This window comes from Schistocerca serialis, chromosome 5 (genome assembly GCF_023864345.2).
Source record: "Schistocerca serialis cubense isolate TAMUIC-IGC-003099 chromosome 5, iqSchSeri2.2, whole genome shotgun sequence".
Taxonomy (NCBI): Eukaryota; Metazoa; Arthropoda; class Insecta; order Orthoptera; family Acrididae; genus Schistocerca; species Schistocerca serialis.
Window position 1 is genome coordinate 232223814 of NC_064642.1, and position 27414 is coordinate 232251227.

Consider the following 27414-nt stretch of genomic DNA (forward strand, 5'->3'; position numbering starts at 1 on the left):
CTTCAGGCCACAAGTGGCCCATCGGGACCAACCGACCGCCGTGTCAACCTCAGTTGAGGATGTGGATAGGAGGGGCTTGTGGTCAGCACACCGCTCTCCCGGTCATTATGATGGTTTTCTGTGACTGGAGCCACTACTATTCTTGTCAAGTAGCTCCTCAATTAGCTTCACGAGGCTGAGTGCACCCCGAAAAATGGCAACAGCGCATGGCGGTCTGGATGGTCACCCATCCAACTGCCAGCCACGCCCGACAGCGCTTAACTTCGGTGATTTCACGGGAACCGGTGTATCCACTGCGGCAAGGCCATTGCCCACCTCCTTTAGACTTGACATTATTTCTTCATTTGTGCTGTTAATGTCTTGAATGTATGGAATGCCACTCTTCAGTAGACTGGCAGCACATTGTGTTTTATCACTGTAACTCCCCAAAAGGCCTTGTATTTACTCCTAAAGTAGAATATAAATTGCCAGTTATAGTGTTCCTCGGCGTCACAGATATATTGTTAATTTTTTATAATATTTGAAAAAGTCATGAAAAACTTATTGTCCTTACTTCTGGCATATACAAACAACCTTCTTTTCTTTTCTTTTTTCTTGCTGCAAGAAGTTTGTATTCCTTCTTACCACCTTTTCGCAGTGCTGTGTGGATGTAAACATGATTGGAAATGCTGTATACCAGTATTGCAGAGAACAAATAAAATAGTCTATGTTAAAGTCACAACATAGCAAAATTTTACTAAATATTATGGTACTTTGAGTTGTAGAGACTAGTTTTGAAATAAATATTATTCCAAGGACTGCTTTCTTATTTTGCATTCCTTATCTGGAAAGAATATGTTAAAACAATTGTCCAAAGTACAGTAAACCTGTATGTTCCCTCTGGGCAGCATGCTGCAGTGCTGCATATAGACATGTGATGCCCCTCAAACCATGAAATTCCAAACAGAGCTAACACCAAGCAAGGGCTTCCAATTTCATCATAGCTGCGCATGCACAGTAATGCCCACGTTCTGGCACTCTCTGACTGCTGTTCAAACGTACCTACTTATAACAGGTCATGGGAAAATATTGTGAATGGTGGTTTGACAAGCATTACTTCCAAAGTAAATTATCTTTTATGCTAGAAGAGCCACGTTACGTGTGAGAATGTGCTATGAATTTCTTAAACCACAGAGTGTTTGAGTCTAATTCAAAATGTAACAGTTTGAGGGCCAGCCACTTAGGAAAATTTCGGGCCCAGAAGACCAGCCATTTATGTCATTACTTAAAATTTTATTTTAATATTTGGGTTTGATGTCTGTGAAAGGGTAACATATGCAAAAAGGACCAATTTATATGTGAAAGCTTTGCTTTGTTTCTAGCTATACTACATGTATATTAATTTAAGCCATTAACTTTCCCTGTTTGTGTGTTTGTTATTTAAGTGATGTTGCCATTGGCTGACTATATCACTCCACTCGAGCTATGATTGGCTGACAAAAGCACTTTGCAATCTTAATTTCAGTGCTTCAGAAACTAATGTGCTGTTTTTGGTGGAATTTGTATTTATACTTTTGGAAGGGTTGATAAGTTTTACAGCTGCGAGGGTAAGTATACAGCCACTTGACAAGGAAAAGTGTATTTTTAGCTGGGAAGTCCAGCAAAAAATCCGGAATTTTTTTTCTTGCCAGAATATAGACCCTAGTTTTGTTTTGAAATGCAAAATAAATAGTTCAAACTTGTATGTTAAGTCACAGGTTACTAGTTAATGAAATGTTATTGCCAGTCTTATCACTGCAGTTTCCGTAAAGTCTAAAATCTCACTATGACCTATTTCTCAAATTTGTAAATGAAATTGTGTTGTCTCTTTGTACTTCTTGTACCTCTGTTATTTAGCTACTTTTTTATCTAGAGTCACTTTTGTGTTTCTTTTTCTGTTGCCTTTCATCACAATAAATGCCCTGCAAGCTCCAAAGCAAGGAAAGGCCATAGCCGACTGCTTGTGCAATGAGGCAATGTGTGGACACAAGAACACCCTTGCATATACACACTCTTTCCACAAATTTTTATGGGTGTCCGTTTATTCCTGCGCTTCTGTGATTTTACACGAGAAAAGAGGTATCATGTTGACATGCCTTGCTGATAGCAAAAGTGTTCAGTTGTTGATGGGCATAAAAAAAGGATAAAAACTTTGCTAGCTTTCAGACAAATCCTTTAAAGGTGTGTGTGTGTGTGTGTGTGTGTGTGTGTGTGTGTGTGTGTGTGTTGTGTGTGTGGCGCACGCGGTTTGTCCAAAGTAGCAGTTCATGATTGATCAGATCAAAGGCTTTAGACATGTTAGAAACAGGCCACAATTTAATTCATTTTATTCTATAGCATTCATGACCTCTGTCAAGAAATTAAGCACAGCTATATCAGTTTTTTTAACTCTTCCCTTTCTAAACATTAAAATAATGTGCTGCATTTGGTATTCAAAACTTTTCCTGTGTAACTCTTTGAATTAAAATACAGAAGCTAAATAATAGTGAGATTGTTTTGTGTGTCTTGTGCATCATCCTTGTTTGAAGTGGCTTTACTATTGGTGTGCTAAATCATCTATTGATTAGTTGGTTTTTAATTTTGTGCTATATTTGCAAAATATTTGTTAAATATGTTATTAATCCATGTATCTTCAACAATTCTTCCTTCACATTGTGTGATGAATTTATTGTGTTTTACTATATTTCTGTCCACTATTAACAACTTTATGAGGTTAATAATTTCATTTCATTATTTTCTTATTTGATAGTTGAGTCATTTACTAACTTTTTGCAGCTACTGTAACTTTCCTGTATACATTGCCGTCATTTCTCACATAGGGTTAGAAAGGTGCATTTTGTTTTTCTGGTTTATTAAACTGTATAAGAGTTCCTGATGATTTCTTTATGTTTTGCGTTATCCATGTCTTTGACTTTACCTCAACTTCTGTTTGCTTCACTGAAATGCAGCATCAAAGCAATACTTATAATTACAGGTTGTTGTTGTTGTGATCTTCAGTCCTGAGACTGGTTTGATGCAGCTCTCCATGCTACTGTATCCTGTGCCAGCTTCTTCATCTCCCAATAATTACAGGAAACTGAGTCAAATGCTGGGTTGACATTATCTCGAGACACCTTTTTTTAAGTTGTTTTTTTTATAGAATGCAGTTGAAAATCCTAGTGTTGTTTTCGGCTTTTCTTATGATATCTGTTTGAACCTACTTAGTCTATTGAAGTCTGGTTTCTCTCAATAATTACACTCTCCCCCCATGCACATGCACATGTCCCACCATTATGAAATTGATAATTCCTTGATGTCTTAGAATGTTCAGCACATCATCATTAGCTATTAGATCTACCTGTCAGCATTTTTCTGACTCCTACATTTAAAAAGCTTTTATTCTCTTAATCTCAGTATTTTTTATCATTCACGTTTCACTTTGATACAAGGCTACAGTCGAGACAAATACCTTCAGAAAACAGTTTCTAGCATTTGTATATGCTGTCTACTTCGTCCATTGTCAGTTATTTTGCTGCCCAAACACCAATACTCACCTGTAAGTATCAGTGTTTCATTTACTAAAAGAATGCCATCGGCATTGCCTTATTTAACTTGATTACATTCTGTTATGGTGTCTTGAAGGGAGGATATAAGATGAACATCAACAAAAGCAAAACGAAGATAATGGAATGTAGTCGAATTAAGTCGGGTGATGTTGAGGGTATTAGATTAGGAAATGAGACACTTAAAGTAGTAAAGGAGTTTTGCTATTTGGGGAGCAAAATAACTGATGATGGTAGAAGTAGAGAGGATATAAAATGTAGGCTGGCAATGGCAAGGAAAGCGTTTCTGAAGAAGAGAAATTTGTTAACATCCAGTATAGATTTAAGTGTCAGGAAGTCATTTCTGAAAGTATTCGTATGGAGTGTAGCCATGTATGGAAGTGAAACATGGACGATAAATAGTTTGGACAAGAAGAGAATAGAAGCTTTCGAAATGTGGTGCTACAGAAGAATGCTGAAGATTAGATGGGTAGATCACATAACTAATGGGGAAGTATTGAATAGGATTGTGGAGAAGAGAAGTTTGTGGCACAACTTGACCAGAAGAAGGGATCGGTTGGTAGGACATGTTCTGAGGCATCAAGGGATCACCAATTTAGTATTGGAGGGCAGCGTGGAGGGTAAAAATCGTAGAGGGAGACCAAGAGATGAATACACTAAGCAGATTCAGAAGGATGTAGGTTGCAGTAGGTACTGGGAGATGAAAAAGCTTGCACAGGATAGAGTAGCATGGAGAGCTGCATCAAACCAGTCTCAGGACTGAAGACCACAACAACAACAACAACAACATTCTGTTACCCTTGTTCTTCTTTTGTTGATGTTCATCTTGTTTGTATGCTGCTACTTGTACTGATGGTTGTCTTTGAATGCTTTTTGTGTGACAAGTTTGTTATGACTTCATAAATGAAAATATGCTAAAGATTTATTTACTTATTCCACATCCATGAGATCACTTCACATAGGATCTGTGGAAGCTACTTTAATCCTTTTTCCTTTTTCGGTAAATACGTATTATGTAGTCTTTTTTTTATGACCTGTTCTGCATCCTTGAGGTTTCCCTATTTATAGTTCTATGTAACCAAAAAGTATATCTAGTCTAATCCTCATGCTGGTTCGTTTCACATGTTGTTATCTATGATGCTGCTGTTCTGTTTTTAAACTAGATGAAGCTCTGGCTTTCCTGGGCAAATGTTCCTTAGTTTTCTTGCTGCACTAGGTACTCAACTCCTCAGTGATTTCCTCTGTCATTATTGTCAGGCCATGTGGTACTTTGATATGTTGTTGTTGTTGTTGTTGTTGTTGTTGTTGTGGTATTCAGTCCAGAGACTGGTTTGATGCAGCTCTCCATGCTACTCTATCCTGTGCAAGCTTCTTCATCTCCCAGTACTTACTGCAACCTACATCCTTCTGAATCTGCTTACCGTATTCCTCTCTTGGTCTCTCTCTACGATTTTTACCCTCCACGCTGCCCTGCAATACTAAACTGGTGATCCCTTGATGCCTCAGAACATGTCCTACCAACCGATCCCTTCTTCTTGTCAAGTTGTGCCACAACTCCTCTTCTCCCCAATTCTATTCAATACCTGTCCTCTTTAGTTATGTGATCTACCCATCTAATCTTCAGCATTCTTCTATAGCACCACATTTCAAAAGCTTCTATTCTCTTCTTGTCTAAACTGTCTATCATCCACGTTTCACTTCCATACATGGCTACACTCCATACAAATACTTTCAGAAACGACTTTCTAACACTTCAGTCTATACTCGATGGTAACAAATTTTTCTTCTTCAGAAACGGTTTCCTTGCCATTGCCAGTCTGCATTTTAGATCCTCTCTACTTCGACCATCATCAGTTATTTTGCTCTCCAAATTGCAAAACTACTTTAAGTGTCTCATTTCCTAATCTAATTCCCTCCGCATCACCCGACTTAATTCGACTACATTCCATTATCCTCAGTTTGCTTTTGTTGATGTTCATCTTATATCCTCCTTTCAAGACAGTGTCCATTCCGTTCAACTGCTCTTCCAAGTCCTTTGCTGTCTCTGACAGAATTGCAATGTCATTGGCGAACCTCGAAGTTTTTATTTCTTCTCCATGATTTTTAATACCTACTCCGAATTTTTCTTTTGTTTCCTTTACTACTTGCTCAATATACAGATTGAATAACATCGGGGAGAGGCTACAACCCTGTCTCACTTCCTTCCCAACCACTGCTTCACTTTCATGTCCCTCGACTCTTATAACTGCCATCTGGTTTCTGTACAAATTGTAAATAGCCTTTCGCTCCCTGTATTTGACTCCTTTGATATGTAGTTCACAAAATTGTATGATGGAGATATCACGAAGTCCAAAACTTCCATATACTACAACAGCTTTCTGTCGATGTCTGTGATGAAGGAATATGATTGGCAATGCTGGTGCAGGTAGATGGTAGATATCTGAGTTTACTTCTCTGTAACTTTTCAGTGCTGAGTGCTCTGTAGTGATCAGATTTGTAAAGACGTTATTGGAGGTGGGATAACTGTTTTGGCTGTTGATCATGATGGGATGGCATCTCCCAACCCAAGCATTTTAGATTTCCAGCCGTGAAGTTCAGGGTCTACCGGCAGTATGACAGCAAACTGTATCAAATTCTTTTATTAACAACATGCCATTCAGTACATTCTTAGTGATAAAGAGGTGTTGAACGCTGGACCTTCTGAAAGACAGTGGTGATGGTGTTTTAATGGCTACAATACAGTTGAGGTCCCCCTCCAGGCAGTAAAGCTAGGCAGGCGACATCTTGTGCAACAGACGCTAATTCGTCAACAGCTGGCTGCCATGGCCAGTGCTCAGCCCCATACGACAATGTAGTTTGCAATGGTATCGCTAGGGAAAGTGGTGAATTATAGCAGCACCAAACTGGAGCTTGATGTGTACAGGTGGAAGTAGCTGAGTATAACAGGTAATGGCAACCCAGCAAAAGCCAAATGTGTGAATGGAGCCATATGGATACACCGGCTATGCAGCATGATCCTGAACAACTGATGCAACCTTGGGTCACACTGGGGCCAGATCGTTTCAGTGGCCTGGCAGCTTGATCAAATGACGTGTTCCCTTGTGGCTGTATCAACATGTATAAACAGTATCTTGTTGTGCTACTGTAGGTGTGGTGGTGTCACATAGTGGTGGTTACTGTGGCACTGATTCAGTACCCTGCTGCAACACTATTGTAGTACTGGTCATGATCAATGCACAGCTGATGTCATCAGCCACGAGGAAACTCCAGTTATAAAAATGTAAAGTGTGTTGTACTTTCGCTCTGTTACTCAACATTTCCAGCCACCTGTAAGGGTATGAACACGTGGTTTCATGACAGAATCCTTGCAGGTAGATGCAGGGGATAATATTTATTTTCATTTTGTCAAATTTAATTGTTTTTTGTTTTTTAGAATGTGTTCGACAATAGCAGATTTGTCAAAATTGCAGTATGTAATGTGGCGGCTGTGCTATGTGCAGCGTTCTGAAATCGTATGTATACAGTGATCAATGTAAGTGCTACTGCCTTCACAAGGAGTTTGTAAATTCCAGGTTGATTTAGACTAAGGCTGCCTTTTACTGGGTAAAGCATCTCTCTAATTTTCTTGGCTGGTCAGAAAATTGGTTGATTGTAATGTCTTTGGAGGCTGAACATTTTGTGATGATTGTCTGTGTGTTTTCGTTTCTGAGAGATGGTGAATTAATATATTGTTGAGTACATGGTTAATTAATATATTGTTCATGATAGCCGTTTGTCCAGACTACCTTCTTCAGATATTTGATGGTAGAATCCACATAGTCTTTGTCAGAAACAAAGTTAGTTCTGTGTACCAGTGTTTATAAAAATGGTACTCTTTTGGGCTGGATGATGAAAGCTTTGTGGATGGATGTATAAGTCACGATGTTTTGACTTGGGGTAAACAGTGAGATCAAACATATGAACTTTGATCCCTTGTGTGCAGATCATGTATGTGTCATAAACACAACGAAAAAAGCAAGATTGACAGATAGAGCTGAATTTAATGTCATTTGAATGCTCATTATACAAAAAGTAGGTACTCTTCAAAGTATGGCAAAATGATTTACTAGTCTTGAGAGGAAGCTGGTCTGCTAATAACTTAAATTACCTTCCACAGGAAGAGGAAGAGTCCAAAGTTTCATCTGGATTAATTCTGATTTACTTCATTATGTCAGTGAACATTTGGGAGATTTTAATGCAATTTTTTCAACAACTAATAATTTGGTTAGATATTTTGCAAATCTGTTGATTGGAGAATCAATAGCATTAATAATAGGTCACAGTGGAATGCCTTTGTTGTGGATTTTAGGCAAGCTGTGAAGCCTGGGTAAACTGGGAGATTGTCTAGTAGATCAGAATTCATAGCTTTGCTGTTTTTTCTCTTAAGTGATAAAGTAGGATCATGTTTAGTAGGTACTACCTTTGAAGGGAGCAACACTAAATAATGTTCACTGAATTATCTACAATGTAATGGACTTGGCACAAACAGCATTAAGGAGTATAGTGATAGTTTATTCATGTACAGTGTGCAGATTAAGTTTCTATAATTTTCTTGTGGTCGTTAATGTGTATCTTGGTCTGTTCCACAACCCTGAAGGTTCTTCTTCTTGATCGACTCTATGGAACGTAAAGGATGATGGATCTATGTCTGTTTCGTCCAAGCTGTGAGAAGTTTTCCATAGATGCTAGCAAAGAGTTCTAAGAACATTTACAAACCATTGTACATCATTTCCAATATTATATATTGTAAAAAAGTTACTATACTGACAAATTATTAACAATAATTAAAGATAAGTAATGCCTGAGTCACCGACATTGTTGTACACTTATGAAACAAACAAAGGTATGATCCAGTGAACCTTATAGGAATTTTCATGAGACTAGATCTTGGTACTTGTCAACGTGGTGATATAGTTTAAGATTGTACACAGGTTCTTATTCTGATGTGACACTCTGCCATGATACCCATGTGTTGTCTTACAGCTGTGTACTTCTGCCTGGAAAGCGTCATAGCGTTAACGTTTTGAATGAAGAAAGTGGTATTAACAATGTTATATATTATAAAGCAATAAATTATCATTGTGCCTCCACTTCTCTGTGTCAGCAGTCGTGGCTATAATGTACAATAATTGATTCTTCAAATTTTTTCTGCATCTCTCTGTGTTTTGTTAATGTTTCTTGCTTGCATTTTCCTTTCACATTTTAAAGGAAAATGCTGTCTCACTTAACCATGTCTTTTTCAGTTGGCTTTTTTTAAAAAAATATTTGCTTCAAACAAGTTTAAAGTAGTATTCATGAGATATTGGTTTCCAGGTTGTCCTTATCCCCTACAATACTTTACTGCACAAGTCAACACGTGAAGCAAGTGGAATACGACTGAAAGATAGCATTGTGATAATTGATGAAGCACACAATCTATTGGAGAGTGTTAACAGCATTCATAGCTGTGAAGTTACGGGACACCAGGTAATCTTGCCTTTGGCAGCATAAGATTTGAAATCACATTTAAAGCTCAGAATGTTCAGACTTCACTTTTGCTTGACTTTCTTCCCTGAAATATTAAGAGCCTTCCATCTCCACCCTCCCCCCCCCCCCCCCATTTTCTCCCCCCCCCCCCCCCCTCTCTCTCTCTCTCTCTCTCTCTCTCTCTCTCTCTCTCTCTCTCTGTGTGTGTGTGTGTGTGTGTGTGTGTGTGTGTGTGTGTGTGTGTAAATTCATGTTGTTCATTGCAGTTGAATTACAATAATTTTATCACATTTTGAATGATCAAAATAAGACAAATTGGTGGAAATCACTGTGTACTGAATCATAAACGAAAAACTGGAAACAAAAAAAAGTATGTGTAATTATTGCATACGCAGAAGATGAATATAAACATGATAATAGAAAATTTCTTTTGTAACATTATAGAAGTAATGTTCAGTTCCACTTCACACTATAGAACAAGAGATCTGAACCAGCAAAGATATGTATGAAGTGAAAAGAAGAAAAAATACACTCACAGTAAGCAGTATCTTCACATGTGCTGCCCCCACCCTCCCCCCATGTTATCATCAGATGTTTCCTGCTACATCTTATGATAAAATGTCATTGTTGCATATGAAACACATGACTGTAAAACTAATTAGTGTTTGAATACACTAATTTGTAACCTTGAGATACAGCATTCATAGCATTAAACAGCAGTTATTAAATATATCACAGAATAATATGAAATTCAACGTAACAGTAAAACAATTACATAAAAAAATTCATACAGAGTAATGATACTCAAGAAACCAGTTAATAATGGAAAAAAAGAAAAGAAAAAAAAAGAGGGTTAAAGTCACGCGCTCGGAAATAGAAACAAGAAATATGTGTAGCATTACAGTACACAGTCAAACAGAAAATGATTATAAAAATGAATTTATACCATGGCATTGAAGATGTATAATGTCAGTTTTCTTTTTAAAGCTATTGTTCTATGATCTTCCTTCTCCTCATCCCCAAAGTTCTGCAACAGTTCTAGGCCAATGGCATACAACTCAAATGTATCCTTAAACAAAATGGCTGGCTGTGGTCAGGAGGGTGTAAGATACTCTCCTTCTTCAGAGCCTCATAAGGTTCATTGACAGCTTCTTTACATTAGTCCGTCAAAATAAAAACTTTTTTAGGGCTTAATAAGTTAATTGAACATGTGTTATTCAAGACTTGGCCAGGCATAAAGTGTCTATAAATTGCACAAACCTAAAAAAGTCCTAAATTGCTTCCTGTTTTTGGGATACAGACATTCTATTATTGCCTTTATCTTTTCAGGATTAGCTTCCATGCCAGCCATGGATAAGATAACTCAAAAATTTTCTCGTTCTTAACGAATTCATGTTCTTTTAAGCCTAATGATTGTGTTCTCTTTTCTTAAAGCATGCAATACCCCACGCAACAGGTTACAATGTTCTTCCTAAGATTCAGTGGTAATTAGACCATCTGCATATAAGGCTATTTTGGGGCTCAGCTCCAGTCCTAAAACTTGGTCTAATGCTCATGTAAATACAGATTTACTAATTTTCAATCAAAATGGGACAAGAGTATATACTGATAACATCTCTTATTACTGAAAAGCTGAATATTTTCAGTGTTCTTAAGCAAGTGGCACTTGACAATAACGAACTCTTAAATCAAGACTTGTCATATAGTTCACTTTGTAGTCGTTCCATACTTTCTGGACGATGAGTCTCTTGCCTCACTATTGTGTCCAACATTATTCCATCTGTGACAACTTTTACACAACTATCCTTTTTACTTACAACAATCAAAGGGCTGTTGTATTCTCTCTTACTTCTTTCTGTAACTACACATTCCATCATCCTTTCAGTTTCTTTGTGCCAACAGTAGGATAAGGTTTTACTGAAAAACTCTCATGCAGCTTAACACCCTTTTTTGACCCTTCACCACTCTCCATATTAACAAAACTGTCCCCAGAATTAATGTCTGCTGTGTATTTTGTTAACTAATCCAGACCTAGAATGATACCTACACTTAGCCCCGGAACTAGAAAATAAAGAAAATTACACACCAGATTTATGCCCCCAATTTCAAATTTCAGAAGTATTTGATTTTTAGTTGAGGTACTAGCATTCCCAGTTCATCAGCATTTTCCATTACATAATTAAAAAAAAAACTTTGGGTAATTTCACTGTGTCTTCAGAAGGCCTTTCTCTTCTATACAATGATTGCTAATTTTCACACATTGCCAGACCTTCATCTTTGCCAACGATAAGAAACATTAACTTCATTCTCAACATCTACATCTATTTTATCATTCACAGAATTTCTGGTATTCATCTCCTGGGTAATTTAAAAAAGTTTTCCTTCCTTTTACCTCATATACCTCCTTCAAACTATTATGTTAAAGAAATACATCCCCTTGTTTTCTTCCTCGTCTCTACTTCAACTCCTATCACTATTATCTTCCTTACTACTATCATCACTTTTTCTCTGTAACCTCCCTTTTTTCCCTTCCCCATCACCTAGCTGCTCCTCATGTACTTGACACCATTACACATTTGAGAATACATTTCCATACAAGACCCCAATGATTCCACAATACTTCCGTAAGTAACTTCAGACATATTATCTTCAATCAAGAGATTCTGATGTCACACATTCCACTACCAAAATTAAGGTTACAACTACTGCTACCATGACTGCAAATTCTGTTTTCTTTTTCATGAAGGCAGCTTGTAATATTTGTGAGCCCGAAAGTTTGACCTACTTCAGAATGGGCAATTGCTGTTGCGGGAGTTCGTTTCTACTTGGGGCCCCTCCCTTTTGGAATGATCTCTATTATTATCCCTAAAAGTTCACTTGACCACTTTCTTGTGCACCTCACACATTTATTTATTTCATTCTGTTTGTCTGATCCCTGTCTCATGACAACATTCAGAATTTCTTTTTTTGTGAAGTGAAGAATTTGTTTACCACCTGTCTACATCCCTCACTCGACTTAGGAAATCTTTAATTGTATGATTGTATTCTGTTAACACACATCTCTTATTAGAAGGCAGCTTCTCCATTAGTACCTCCATAGTATCCCTTTCACTCAATGGGCCATCCAGATATGTTAATTTACTCATCAGCCTTTCATAGTACTCTTTGATAATCCAGTTTCCTACAATACCATGATGCTTTTTAATAATATTCAAGGACTTTGCTTTGTTTTTCTTTTCTAGAAATCCTGAAGCAAAATCCTCAAACAGCTCATATTTATCTGGTGCATCTGCCTTCCCAATCCAAATTCCCCCCAAGCAGCCTAAATTTTCAATTGTAATATCTCAAATTTTCCTTGTCTTACAGATATCCCAAATTTAAATACTTTGACTATCTCTGAAACTTAATTGTCAACTTTTCCAAAATTTTAATTTTAATATTTTTTTAAAATTTTAATAATCAGAAAATTTCTTTTCTGACTCAGATTCCTACTCTTGTTTTTATTCCTTCAGTTTTTGCTCAAACGTCTTATCTAGCTTTCCTATCTTCTTACCCACTTCTTTTTGTGATTCTCTAATAGCTTCTACCTTTTTCCCCACTTCTTCCATTTTCATTAACAGCAATTGAAACTTACTCACTGTTCCACCTTTTCCATTTACTTCTGTTTTAAGACCCAGTGCTGATTTAAGAAATAAGCCTTCATCCATATTTTCCATAACAGTTACCACTTCCTTTTCTTCCACTTGTTCATTTCCCCAAACTTGGAATCTCACTACACGCTCTTCCCCTTTGATTGCCATATTGTAGACTCATAACAAACCATAATAAATGGGCCACCACTAAATTTCGAAATTGAGAGCCAAGGACTGTAAGATTTCAATAAGACAGCACTGGGGGAGGGGGAATTGTCTTGCCACAAAATGACACCATATCTAATGAAACTTCCACTCTGAAGATTTAAATAGTGAATTTTGATTATGAATATCCCTAAATATTTAACTTGGAAATGTAATGAAGTACAGTTTTGTGGCTTTTTTTTCCTCTCCAGAAGAACTTGTTTTACGATTGGAGTTACTGTAAAGGTCATTTACAGATTTAGTAAGCAAAAGGGATCCAAAGGGATATAAATTATAAAAATCCCATGAATACCTTTGAAAAATATAGTCACCCCAGTTGTTCAATCGCCCAAAGGCAACTACAAAAACAAGCTCACCCACGACTATGAGATTGCTGCATGTGACCAGTGCCAGAATAAGCCACAGTCATTAGACAGCTCTGAAATTTAAAACACCCATTGTGTTTATACTTTGCAACAATGTGAGATTCTGATCGGTCAGAGCCTGGAAACTAATGGCAGATGTAACAGCTTGCACATTTTACAAAATGCAACATTTAAATACGTAAAATTACCCAGCAAAAACGCTTTACACATATGTCAAAGCACATCCCCCAAAAGATATGTACAATGATAATTAAAGTAAATAAGAGAGAAAAGAAATTAACAAACAGTAATGTTAGGAAAGTAATAATGTGGCAGACAAAGACAACATGAAATTTGGAATCCAGTCACTATTAAACAACGTTTATTCAAAGAAGCATGTAAATGCAATTACATTAAAACAATGTGAGACTACTTTCCAAATCTTTGCTGAGAGAGCTCCATTCAATGCTTATCTGTACGTGGGATGTGACTTGTGACCTTGTTGGCAGCCAGACGGTGGTAGGTCCATCAGTGGTAAACTGCAACTGTTGTCTCCTCTTGAATGGTATATAATCCACTTGGCGGTAATATTATTCCTTGGTCGACTTCCTTTAGGTACAGGCTGGTTGTAGGCAACTGCTGCTATATAGCTCAAAGTTTGTGTGTATACGATGCTAACATTTCAGGCAAACGATAGTCATTAATGTCAAGTACACAGTTATTGAAAAAATACAATATTCACATCAACTCACAGATAGTGAAGCTGCAGTTCATTCAATTTTCTACATGCACCACATTCACAAATTCACACCTGATGAATAACTTTTAATGCAGAAATATGCTTAACTGTTTTTATAGCTACTGTTAACGTTTAACATATGTGAAACATTATTAAGTTGTAAATGAAAGATCTTGGAACACATTAGTTTTTGGTAGCTCATGCCACAGCAAACAGCTTAGTCCAGCAGACAATAATCGCTTCTAAATTACATTTGCATTCTGGGTCATTCCATGTCAAATGAAAACATTTTAAATAAAAATTTGACCTCACCCTCTTAGATTTTGCTGAAAGTTGGCATACTTATAGTGGGTGCTGAAACTAAGAAAAATACCAAATTTCAATTTTTTACCTCAAACCATTCCTGAAATATGGTCATGTAAACTTTCCAAAAACTGGCCAAAGATGTGTGAACGGACTTTTTTTAAATTGTCCTTGGAGCTGCCCTAATTGAGATAGAGACCTGGGAAAGGTGTCATTTTGCAGCATTTTTCGTGCTCTTACCAAAGTGATATACAACAAAACATAGCTTCTAATTAATAACATTTTTCCAAATACTAATTAATATTTTGATTTAATTTTTTTTTTTTTTTTTTTTTTTTTTTTTTTTTTTACAAAAAGTACATATTTGAAAATTTTCAAAATATTTCCATAGCTACTTCATACTGTTGTAAATCACATGGCAAAATATAAATGTGGGATGAATGGGTTCATTGTTAAAAAAAATTATTCCAGACTATTGTTTTTCACTAACAGCCGTAGTTGGACCAAACTGACCTTTAACAAACAGGAATTTCATTAAAAAATACTGAAAGGTAAGTAAAAAAGTACTAAAAATATCAAAATATCACCTTCTTGAAACAAAATCAAACAACATTTTCTATAATTGATTGCTTATTTTCTTAGTTTCTTACAGTTTAAACTAATAGTCTATTAACTGGCAAAATGAAATGTTGAGTGTGGGACCTATAGCTAAGATTTAAATAAGGTGTGAAAAACTTGTAAATAGACTATTGATATAATACTTCTAGTCCAAAAATGCACATTTCATTAGCACAGACTTTAGCCACTGTATGAAGGCTGAGCATGCTTGTGTATCTGTCCATGTATGCAGCGGGCTGTGAACAAGTTGAAGCAAGCACAGTGCTTGATGTCTGTACAATCATTCAGAGACGGGAGCCATTGTTCAGAGGATACAAGACTGTTACCTTCTAAGGCTTAGTGTGCCTACAGCATTATTGTGCACTTTGGTTTTAGTCCAGATCAATTGTTTCCTCTGTGTTGACCAGTTTGTATCTAGTATATTTAATAGTTCAGTTACAAGTAAGTATATAAATTGAAGGAGAGTTTATAAGTGGTTTTTGTGTCAATATGGAACCAAGTAAAATTGCAGTGCTGTAAGAGTGCAGTATTCTAATCCATTGAAGAAGTCAAATCATTTTATTAGATACAGAAAAAAAAACAACTGAGAAATGTCTCAGCATGGATGCCCAAATTATTTCCACAAATACCTAGCGGTGGCAGGATTTGCGTTAAATGTAGGAAAGATGTAACCATCAGTGATAAAAGTGTTGAAGAAGATTCTTCTGGATCAGAGATATTCATCCCAGACCAAGACCCTGACTTCGCTGCAACTTCAGTGGTTGTTCAAACACTTAACACATCACTTCAAGAACTAGGAGAGTCCCCAATTGATAAGAAAAAAGTAACATCTAGGCATTGCCAAATCAAAAGTGAAAAAAATCTCCTCATCAGTGACACGTAAACTTTTTATTGCTGCTGAAACTTATTTCTTCAAAATCTCAATACAAACTTTAATAATTCTGTAAGTGGAGCAAAAAAACTAATGAGTCTTCCAAGTTTACCTGAAAAGTGGAGTGTCAGGAAAATAATGAGGGAATTTAATGCTCCTAATTACATTGTTCGGCAGTCCAAAACAATTTTGAAAGAGAAAGGATTCACGGAAGGTCCAAACCCAAAACCAGGGAACTGTTTACCAACAGAAACTGTCAAAACTGTACATTCATTTTATGAAAATGATGAAGTTAGCCGGGCAATGCCAGGTATTAAAGATTGTGTGACAATTACAGAAACAAGCGGAAGTAAAACAAAAATATCAAAAAGACTTATTTTGTGTAACCTTAAAGAAGCTTACAAACATTTTAAAGACAAGTTTCCTAACATAAAAATAGGTTTCTCTAAATTTGCTAAGTTGAGACTGAAACATTGTGTATTTGCTGGCTGGAGTGGCACGCACACACTGTCTGTGTGTGCACAACTCACCAAAACATAAAATTAATGATAGAAAATGCCAAACTAAATACTGTAACAAACAGCAGCTTAAACAATTATAAGCAGTGCATTGCAAAAATGCATTGCAACCCATCATCAGTTGATTGCTAATGGGAAACTATGAATATTGCCCTGGAGAAACTGTCATACGTAAAATTTTACAAGATTCTTTTGATGGAAAATTTAATTGAACGAGTTCAGTTACGATAGTGGATGTCAGTTGACTGCTGTAATCTGGAAATTGTTCAGAAAAGTTCTGAAGAATTCATAGATTTATTTTGTAGTTAGATGTCTACTTTGATTCGGCATGACTTCATTGCCAAACAACAACGAACATTCCTTAACTCCACAATAGAAGACCTTATGGAATCTGAATTTGTTGTCATATGTGATTTTTTAGGAAAATTATAGTACAGTTCTACAGGACGAAGCTCAGAGTTACCACTGGACAAGACAAAAGATTACCATTCATCCTTTTGTTATATATTACAAACAGGAAGACAAAATTGAGCGTTTGAGCTTTGTCATTGTTTCTGATTGCCTGGAGCACAATACGGTTGCGGTTTACACCTTCCAAAAGAAGCTTATTTCTTATCTAACAAATAAATTTCAAATGCTTCCAAAAAAGTATACTATTATTCTGACGGTTCTGCTGCTCAGTACAAAAATAAATCTTCCTGAACCTTTGCCTTCATGAGGAAGACTTCAAGATAAAAGCGGAGTGGCACTTTTCAGCCACAGCACATGGGAAAGGGCCTTGTGATGGAGTAGGGGGTTCAGTTATCTGACTGGCAGCATGTGCAAGTTTGCAAAGGCCATACTAAAATCAGATTGAAACCCCACGAGATCTATTTGAGTAGGCAGTAGATAATATAACAAATGTTGATTTTGCGTATTCCACTCAAGAAGACTATGCTGCTTCAGAAATATTATTAAAAAGCCGGCTTGAAGAGGCATTGACAATCAAAGGAACACAGCAATTTCATTCCCAACAGTACATCAAAATTAATAGTCAAATAATTATCAGGTGATATGCACCGCTGGGAGAGGGAAGTAACTACATCACCAGACAAATTGAAGTAACAAGATGTAGCAGGCTGTGTCACACTGTGTATGGCAGAAACTGGTGGCTTGGGTACATCAAAAAACAAAGAACTTGATGAAGTGAAAATAACTTTTCTTTATCCATGTGGACCAGCTAAGTCATTCTCCTATTCTGCACATGCATATGTCCTGTGGGTGTCAGTTGTGAATGTTCTCACAAAAGTAAATCCATTTACTCCGACAGGGAGAACATATATTCTTAATGAAAGTTATGTAAACCAAACCCAGTCGGATTTATTAAAATGTAATCTGCGAAATTCCAAGACAGTTTATTGGGAAACTGCTTTCAACTCAAAACTTAATTTTTGTCTCAGGTTAGTGTTAATGTATATTATATAGAAAGTTGTTTCAAAATTACTATTAGAACCTATTGCATTAAATTTAGCTATGTATAGATACCTGTTACTCAAAAACAAGCATTATGTATTTAATTTTTTTAATAGTTTCATTCCAAACCTCGTGGACCAGAACTATTATGTTAATACTTTTGCTTTTTCATACTTTTTTTCAGTTTGTAGTTAAATGCTTAAACTTTTTTGTTTTATCAGTAAATATACTGTTAGTTAAGTTGTATGAAATTAAAATAGGCAATCAATTATAAAAATGCTGATTAGTTTTGCTTTAATAAAGTCATGTTTTGATATTTCGAATACCTTTTTTACTTACCTTTCAGTATATTTTAATGAAGTTTCTGTTTGTTAAAGGTCAGTTTGGTCAAACTATGGCTGTTAGTGAAAAACTAGAGTCCGGAATAATTTTTTTTGACAATGAACCCATCATCATTCCACATCTATATTTTGCCATGTGATTTACAACAGTATGAAGTAGTTGTGGAAATATTTTGAAGATTTTCAATTATGTACTTTTTGTAAAAAGAAATAAATCAAAATATTGATTAGTATTTTGAAAAAGGTGATTAATTTGAAGCTATGTTTTGTTGTATATTCCTGGAAAGAGCATGCAAAATGCTGCAAAATGACACCTTTCCCAGCTCTAGCTCAATTAGAGCAGCTCCTAGTGCAATTTAAAAAAAGTCCATTCACTCATTTTTGGCTGGTTTTTGAAAAGTTTACATAGTCATATTTCAAGAATGGTTTGAGATAAAAAAATTGAAATTTAGAATTTTTCTTAGTTTCAGCACCCACTATAAGTATGCCAACTTTCAGCAAAATCTAAGAGGGTGAGGTCAAATTTTTGTTTAAAATGTGTTGATTTGACATAGAATGACCCAGAATGCAAATGCAATTGAGCAGCAATTGTTGTCTGCTGGACTAAGCTCAGTGGTCACTGTCACAGGACGTCCAACTCTTTGTTTGTCATGCAGGCCAGATGTTCCCGCCTCAACATCTTTAAAATTACTTGCCCAACGACACGCAGCACTCACATCAACACAATCTCCATAAACTGCTTTCATTCTCTGATGAATCTCATTTGATGTGACACCTTCTGCTGTCAAGAATTCATTGACTGACTGTTTGCGCAGAGTTCCATACTTCACACTGTAACAACACAACTGTTCAATGCTAAGGCTTCCTGCCAACTGGAGCTGTAGCGAAGAGACTATGGAACAAGCCAGTACCTGCTGCACACCAATACTGCCAACTGTTGATGAGTTACGAAGGTGGAGGCATTACTTTTCAGTCAACTCTCCTAGATATGAAAATGTGAAACTACCTAGTAGGTGCTATTACATAGTGAATTGTATCCAAAAGAACTAATTTATCATAGATGGTTTAAAATAGCTTTATTTTCTGCATATAGATACAGAAAATATAACCAGTTTTCAGTTACTATTATTGGGCATTACCTAGTGATCCCCAATTTAGAAAGATGATGTACATAAGAATGCATTTGCAAAATAAAAATTACACAGAGACAATAAAATGTCTGTGCTTTGATGCCCTGGTGCCATATCAGTTGTGGGCAGTTGAATGGTCTCTTTAAGATGCATAATGCAGTATAGGAATCGGCTGTGGGGCATCAATCATATTATTAAAGTTTGAGATACCAAAAAATAAATAATGAAAATAAACATGTTAATAGGAAATTCATGTTGTAACAAAATAAAAGTAAAGTATGGTTACACTTTACAGTATAAAACAAGATATCTGGAATGTATAAATTGAAAAGAAGAAAATATATGACTGCCCTTAGCAGGGTCTTCACATACTTTATCAGGTACAACTACAGAAAGCAGAAGGTGAGGGCATTGGGAAGACTAAGGTTTGACACTTAAGTCAAAATATCATTTAATCAGAAAAAAAGGGAGGGAAAAAGTAGTGCTCTTAATACCAGTAAAACAGTAGTATTTACATGCTGGTTTGAAGATTTTAAGGAAGCAAACTTTTCTAGAGCATTGGGACGGAGAAGAAGAGGGTGAAAATGGAATGCTTTGCATTTGCAGGTGATATAGCCCCGATGAAAAAGGCTTTTGAAGCTCCACACAGCAAATTGACACACTGGAAGAAGTGCTAGAGTGAAATGGCTGTAAAATGACGTCTTAAAAATGTGGAACTACTGTCAAACATCAAAGATAAAAATAGAACAATAAATCAAGTGACTAAATTTAAATATTCTGCTGAATAGATCCAGTCAGGCTTTAGCAGCTACAGCTAAGAGAACGGAAATAACTTTCCAGACCACTAAAAATGTGCCATATAAAGTTCTTTTCATAAGATGTCAAGACACTGTTATAAAAGCTAACATTTCTGAAAGCTTGCAGATTTCTTGCTTTACACAGAAGATATTTGCTAGCTTACCTATGACAAAAACACGCACAACATATATGTTGCAATCTGTGTTTGGATTGTCGTATATAGGTCCCATTATTAATCATTTCACATTGTGAATGTTGGTACAGTCTTCAGCTTTCATTACCATTTTGGAAAGATCAGAATATTAGATGTATAAAAAATAAAGTAAATGAGTTGTTGATGTGATTGCATGATACCAATAGTTGGAAAGAAATTGATTTATTTTGTCTGAACACCATATAAGCACAGGGATAGAAATCCTAATGTAAGAGGTTATAAATTGGCTGCATATTGATGTAGTCCCAATATGGATAAAGGGGTTGTCAGTCATATAAAAGGAATATAAATAAAAAATAGATCAGGATAGATCAGGATATAGAAGCATGTGCTTATGAGTTAATATTGGGAGAATGTGATACTTGTGACTGTTACAGCATACAGTTCTCCATTGGGTAATTTGGAATTTTTCATAAAAGAATTTGATGAATTATTATGCTATCAGATAAAAGCTAGGTGTTATTAATTTGAGTTGATTTTTAATATAAATTTCTTTAAGGGATATGGCAGGAAAAGTGGTCTAGAGTTGCTGTTAGCTGCTTATAATTTACTATCAATCATCAATTTCCCTACTAGAATTACCTAACACAGTAGATCCCGTGTAGGTAATTTATTCATACAACCAGCAGAAGTTAGAGAGAAGTGTCCATCCTTTTGTAAACAGATAGTCAGATCAAGATATACAATTAGTCACATTACTTAGTTCAGAAACACCCTAAGAAAAGTGTGAGGCTGATTAATGGCTAAACTACTGAAATTTTTAAAGGAAGCTTAAAAATATTGATTGAGGGTGACATTTAAAATGAACCTAATGCTAGCCTAAATTCAAGGTCTTTCTTACTGAGTTTGGATCCATTTTGGGAAGTATGACGGCATGCTGAAAAAGTAGGGCCTCTGAATTTTTTATTCTGCTCTCAAAATCAGCTGAGGTATTAAATGTCATGCATATTACTCAGTTGACTCCCCTGCTTCATTGACACAAGTTGCAACCATGTGCTACTAGTGGACTCTTGAGGAGGGGGAGGAGGAGGAGGAGGAGGAGGAGGAGAAGATAAGTGTTTAACGTGCCATCGACAACAAGGTCATTAGAGACAGACTAGAGGACTCTGAATTTCAGAGTTGAACAAGGTGGTGTGTAAACATAACTATGTCAGTGCTTGAGAAACAGTGTATTTTAATCAAGTTTCTAACCAAAGAAAATATTATGCCAATTGTAATCCGCAGAGAAATGGAAGCTGTGTGTGGTGATGATTATATTGATGTAAATAATGTGCGAAGTTCAATTGCTTGTGCTTGTAATGAAGGAGATGGTGGTGCTAACCTCAATGTGTGGTCACACTGGATGACCGCTTACGGCAACTGACGAGACTCGTAGGAATCGGGTTGATGAACTCATCAGAGAAAATCATCGGATAAAGACACAACTCTCAAGTAATTGTGGCATATTGTGAGTGTGTGTACAGGCCATTAGTGCAGAACTGTAGTATAGAAAGCTTGAGTGCATGTTGGATGTCTTAAATGCTCACTCCTGACATGAAACAGATGAGATTGGACATCTGTCAACAATTTCTTTTGTTTTTTGAGCATGAGGCTGATGGGTTCCTGAATTATATTGTGACATGATGATGAAAGCTAGGTTTATCATTTTGACCAAGAACAAGAGAGCGTTGGTGGAGTTCCACCACAATCACTGGTGCCCACGAAGTTAAAGACCTGCCCATCAGCAGGCAGTAAAGCTCACAGTGTTCTGGGATGTTCAAGGTGAGGTGCATTTGGAATTCATGCCAGAAGGCACCACCTTAAACTCTGCTAGGTACCGTGAGATTCTTAGAAAACTGAAAGCATGAATTCGAAGATTTTGTCCACAACTCGGGCGACCTCTCGTTCAGCACAACAGTGCGAGACCTTACAAGAGCGCTGTGACACCTGCAACAATCCAGCATGTTTGGTTCACTGACATTGGTCATACTTCGTGTAGTTCCATTTTTGATCTGTTTCCAAAACTCAGATAACATCTACGAAGACTTCACTTTGATAGCAATGAAGCAGTGCAGACAGGGTTGATGTTATGGCTCTGTCAATGAAGTCAAACTGATATACAGTGAAGGTATCAACAAACTGATCTCTCACTGGAAGAAATGTGTTTGTCACCAGGGTGATTATTTTGAGAAATAAATACGTAGACATGAAGAATAAAGGTGTGGAATGCTAATAATGTCTGTTTTATTAAAAACCTTTAATTGTTTTCATGTAAAAAATTCAGAGGTATTACTGTTCAGCACCCCCTTGTAGGTTTCAAAAAAAAAAAAAAATCAAATGTAATAATAGGAAGTCATTAAAGAAACCGTGGATTATTGCGGGTATGAAAGTCTCTCCACAACAACAAAAGGGCTTACATAATCAGAACAATTTAATGATCTGGAAGTACTTTTATAGTATAAAAAGTAGTTTAACATACGATGAAAAGTTGTGAAAATAAAATCAAGCAGTTTGCACATCTCATCTGAAATTGACAGATCGCACAGCGAAATGAAATCAATGTGGAATAATGTTAAAAGAAAGACAAGGAAAGAAGCCATAGAAAGTGACATTATTTCTGTTGAAGAGAACTGTAAACAACAGTTCCTGCATAGCAGATACTTTTAATAAATACTCCAAAAAGCAGGTGGGGAGGGGGGGGGGGGGGGGAGGGGGAGCTGAGGGGGAGAGAGAATGTGTGTGTTATGTGTGTTTCAGTTTACCAGGTAAGCAGTAAATGAACAGTGCAGAAGGTAGTCATTACCAATATTTTATTTGGTAGTTAATGTAATCAGAGGTGCTAATCTTGGAAAACAAAAATGTGTGAATAAAATACTTCTGCGTATTGGGTCACATCTTTATGAAATACTATAAAACTGATGTTTTGACTGGCTTTGCTGTGGTCTTCTTCAGGCTGATTAAACTGATGAAGACTGCTGCAAAGACAATTGAAACTTTGGTTTTGTTGTATTTAATAATATTGTGGTCCAGTTAACTAAAGAATTTTATTAAATTCACACTGGTTGAGGAATTCAATGCACTTTAAAAACGGCATTGTTCACTTACTGCTAGGACAGAAAGTGAAACAGATATAACACTCAAAAATGTCTAATCCTTGAAAATGGTGAAGTAACTCCAAAACTTATAAACATAAAAATAGAGCATGGCGAGTGAAGAACTGTAATACTGGTAAAACTATATCCAACCTTAAATGCTTTTCTCCACTAGAATCTGAACTGGGCACTTACGAGTTGAGTACCACCTCACAGACATGCACTAGCACCTTTGGCGATGGATGCATCTCGGTACATCCATCCTTCTGCGTACTTGTAATCTCATGTCTGCCTATTGTCTAAAAACAAAGGAAAAATACAATTCATAAAAGAAATTATGGACTACCGACAGATAAACAATGCTATTTCTATTGCAGCAGTAGTAGCTGTTCTTGTCTTGGCACTAGGTACTAACATATTTTTCATTATTTCTTCTCAAATTCCAAGGTTATTGCATTTTGAAATAGTATTATTAACATACAAGAGCTTAGAGTGGATATCATTATTAGTGGATAATAATCTAATAAATAAAGACTATGAACAAACAGCCATTACAACAGATGACCTAACTTACATAATTAAGCTCTCCAAAACTGGTTATCATACTTTGAGTTCTTTTCTTGTTCAAAAGACATTTGGGAGGAAATAGAAGGGATGTGAAAATCAGTTAACTAAGAACTATGAGATAAAAAATCATACAAGGATCAAATGTGAATTATTTCAGTACTTATAACTGTAACTTAAGGGTTTAGCTGATATATCTTTCATTATCTTATCCTTACCTTGGTTGGTTTCTCATTTGAACAGCTTTGTATAATTTTAGTATTTCTCTCATTGTAAACTATGAGCTGCAACATTTTTGTCCTTTTGTTTTTGTTTCTTAATGATTAATGTATGCCCTTTGGTTTATTTGTCTCATGGTGTTTTTTGTACATTTTCATTGCAGCTGAGCTTTGCCCATAGTCAGCTTTCTCAATACAGGCAGCGATTCCTACGGCAGTTCAGTCCTGTTAATTTGCTACGCCTCGAACAGCTTATTTTTGTAATTAGCAAGCTTCTACGTCTGCTTGGTAAGCTTGATCTTTCAACTAATTAGTTCTTTTTACAATATGACATGAGTTTTGTTTCTGATAAGTTTCTTTCTGTGAAACACATCTGATTATATCTCGTATTTTACCTTTTTCTCTCATAGTAAGTTGGTTGTAGTAGTATATATAGATATATAGTTTTTTTCCCCTGAAGAATTCAGCTTGCAATTTTGTAGAGTTATTATCCTAACTTGTTCATGGTGTGTATTCAAATGAGTTAAATGACTTAAAAAGTTGGGACTGTGGTAAATTTTTAGAAAAATGACATTTTAATAAATAAACAGAAGCTCCAGCAGTTTTTATATTTGCCCAAATTATTTTAGAATGAAATTTATGCTACAGACAATGAAACTATTGCCGTAGTACAGTAATGTCCCCACTCACCAGCAAGATGTGCTTTCTATCAAGACTTTTCTTGTACCAAAGGCAAAATTAATATGAGGAAACTATTAAATTATGAGACAGAATTGCTGGTCAGTACTTGCCTCCAGTACTGACATTATCTAGTCTGCCTCTGTAGCTGAGCGGTAAATGTGACTGACTGCCATGCAGAGGACCTGGGTTCAGTTTCCAGTACTGCCAGGGATTTTCTCCTTTTTGGGAGAACTCAGCCTCATGATACGAATTGAGGAGCTACTTCAAAGAGAAGTACTGGGTAAAAGATCTGCAAAGCCGACAACCGCAGGCAGAGCAGATTGCCGATGCCTCGCCCCTCCATACTGCGTCCATATTATCCTGTTGGCAGATGATGACATTGTCCAGCTCTGTGCCAAGAGTTCCTCCATTCCGTTGTGTTTTAATTACTGCACTGAAACTTCACACTTCCACATCAATGAAAAATAAGGCAAGAACGTATGACTCCGAATTTATTTTTGGAAGTACAGTTCTTTATGTACTGCATGTCTTGCTGCCTATTTCATGAATGATGGCTGTCTGCACAGATCAATGCACAGATGGGGACTGCAGCATTGACTGTTCGAAGCGACAGTTGTGGTACACAAATACAGGTGCTTCGCACTGGAAGAAGACTTTTTTCTTGCAAATTACCTCTTTCACTTGCGCAAGTAGAAATTGTCACTTACCACCATCATCAGCCATGACAATTTGCAACAAAAGGAATGAAAGTTTACTAAATAACTTGCTACAATCATGTTTAATTCTTGCAGTGCCTACAACATTCATGGCAGAGAACTCAGAACGCTATTGAATGCCCATTGGCTGTTGAAAAATGTGTGACGTCAAGTGTGTAAAATGAGCCTAAACTCTACCACCATTGTTCATGACTCCAACAATAATGTATGTTATTTCAAGCTTGTATATATAATGCTCTCTCTCTCTCTCTCTCTCTCTCTCTCTCTCTCTCTCTCTCACACACACACACACACACACACACACACACACACACACACACACACACACACACACACGTGCATGCAAAGGCCCCCCCCCCCCCCCCCCCCACACACACACACACACAAAAACTTCTGTTTCCTATTGAGGGAAGCAAAACTGTGTTGCATACAAAAATCAGATGGAATTGATGTTACATATTGTTCTTCAGCAACACGGATTTTATTAAGCACAAACCATTTACAAACAAATCACAGACAGCAATAGTTTCTGACACAAGTGGAAATACACAAAAGAAAAAACTTCCTCCAGGTGGATACCTCTTAGCTAACACAGTACTCTGGAAGTCTGGTGAATGACTCGTACATGGCTGCAGGAGAAAACAGTTTGTCGGTTCAACTGGGAAGCACTTGATTGCACACCGTGCTCTCAGTGCACCCACATGCCATCGGTTCACCACTGAAAACACAGCTATTGGCTGAACAGCAAGTGAAGAGATTACCAAATTATACGCCCCCCGTGGTGTATGCCTTGGCCGAAACTATGGCTGGACCTTTCGCGCTTCCATAAGGACTCTGTTTCTCCTGAGGCACTCTGCAGTCACTTCTTATCGATCCTTGATGCGTCCCAAGGTTCTGAAGTCATCTATACCGACGGCTCGCTGGTTGATGGTCGCGTAGGCTTTGCCTATGCTCACTCAGCGCATAGCATATCGAACAGCGCTCCTTGTCAGATGGCTGCAGTATCTTCACTGCCGAGCTGGTGGCCATCTTTTGTGCTCTTGAGCATATTTGTTCCTGCCCTGGTGTGTCCTACCTGTCTCCAGTGATTCGTTGAGTGGTTTACAGGCCATTGATCAGTGCTACCCACGCCATCCTCTGGTAGCAACTATCCAGGAGTCAGTTAATGCCCTCGAACGATCTGGTCGTTCAGTGGTCTTTGTACGGACCCCGGGGCATGTTGGAATCCCAGGAAATGAGCTTGTTGACAAGCTGGCAAAACAGGCCACTTGTAAGCCACTTCTGGAGATTGGTATACCTGAACGTGACCTCCGATCAGTGTTACGCCGCAAAGTTCTCGGGATTTGGGATGCTGAATGGCGCAGCTTAGTTACGCCCAATAAACTCTGTGCCATCAAGGAGCACACAAATGAACGGAAGTCTTTTCTGCGGGCTTGTCGCAGGGACTCTGTGGTCCTCTGCCGCCTTCACATTGGCCACACTTGGCTGGCACGTGGCTATCTTCTCCGGCGTGAGGCCCCACCATGTTGTCGCTGCGGTTTCCGTTTGCCAGTGGTCCACCTTTTGGTGGACTGTCCACATTTAGCCTCTCTGAGATGGAATTTTAATCTCCCTGACTCCCTTCCTTTGATGTTAGGAGACAATGCCTCCACGGCTAACTTGGTTTTACCTTTTCTACGTGACGCCAGTTTTTATTCTTTAGTTTAAGTTTTAGTTCCTGTTCTTCGTCACCATGTGCTTTGTACCCTAGTACTTTTAGGTTAGTGATTTTGATTTTAATGTGTTTCAGAGTGGCTGGCTCATCCTTTTTTATCCTCATGATGAGCCAGCCCAGGACATCTGCTCTACTGTCTTAAGCTCTTCTGTCTGTTTCTTGCATGTCTGTGCTTTTCTTGTCTTCTGTTGTCTCTAGTG

The 27414-nt window shown here is 37.1% G+C and overlaps 1 protein-coding gene across 1 annotated transcript in view; it reads left to right on the forward strand.

Moving 5' to 3' along the window:
- Nucleotides 1-27414, forward strand: part of LOC126481229 (ATP-dependent DNA helicase DDX11) — a 164943-nt gene that overhangs the window by 67398 nt on the left and 70131 nt on the right. The window contains exons 7-8 of the mRNA XM_050104842.1: nt 8913-9065; nt 24268-24391. Coding sequence (XP_049960799.1) covers nt 8913-9065; nt 24268-24391 — 277 coding nt within the window. The remainder of the gene's footprint in view (nt 1-8912; nt 9066-24267; nt 24392-27414) is intronic.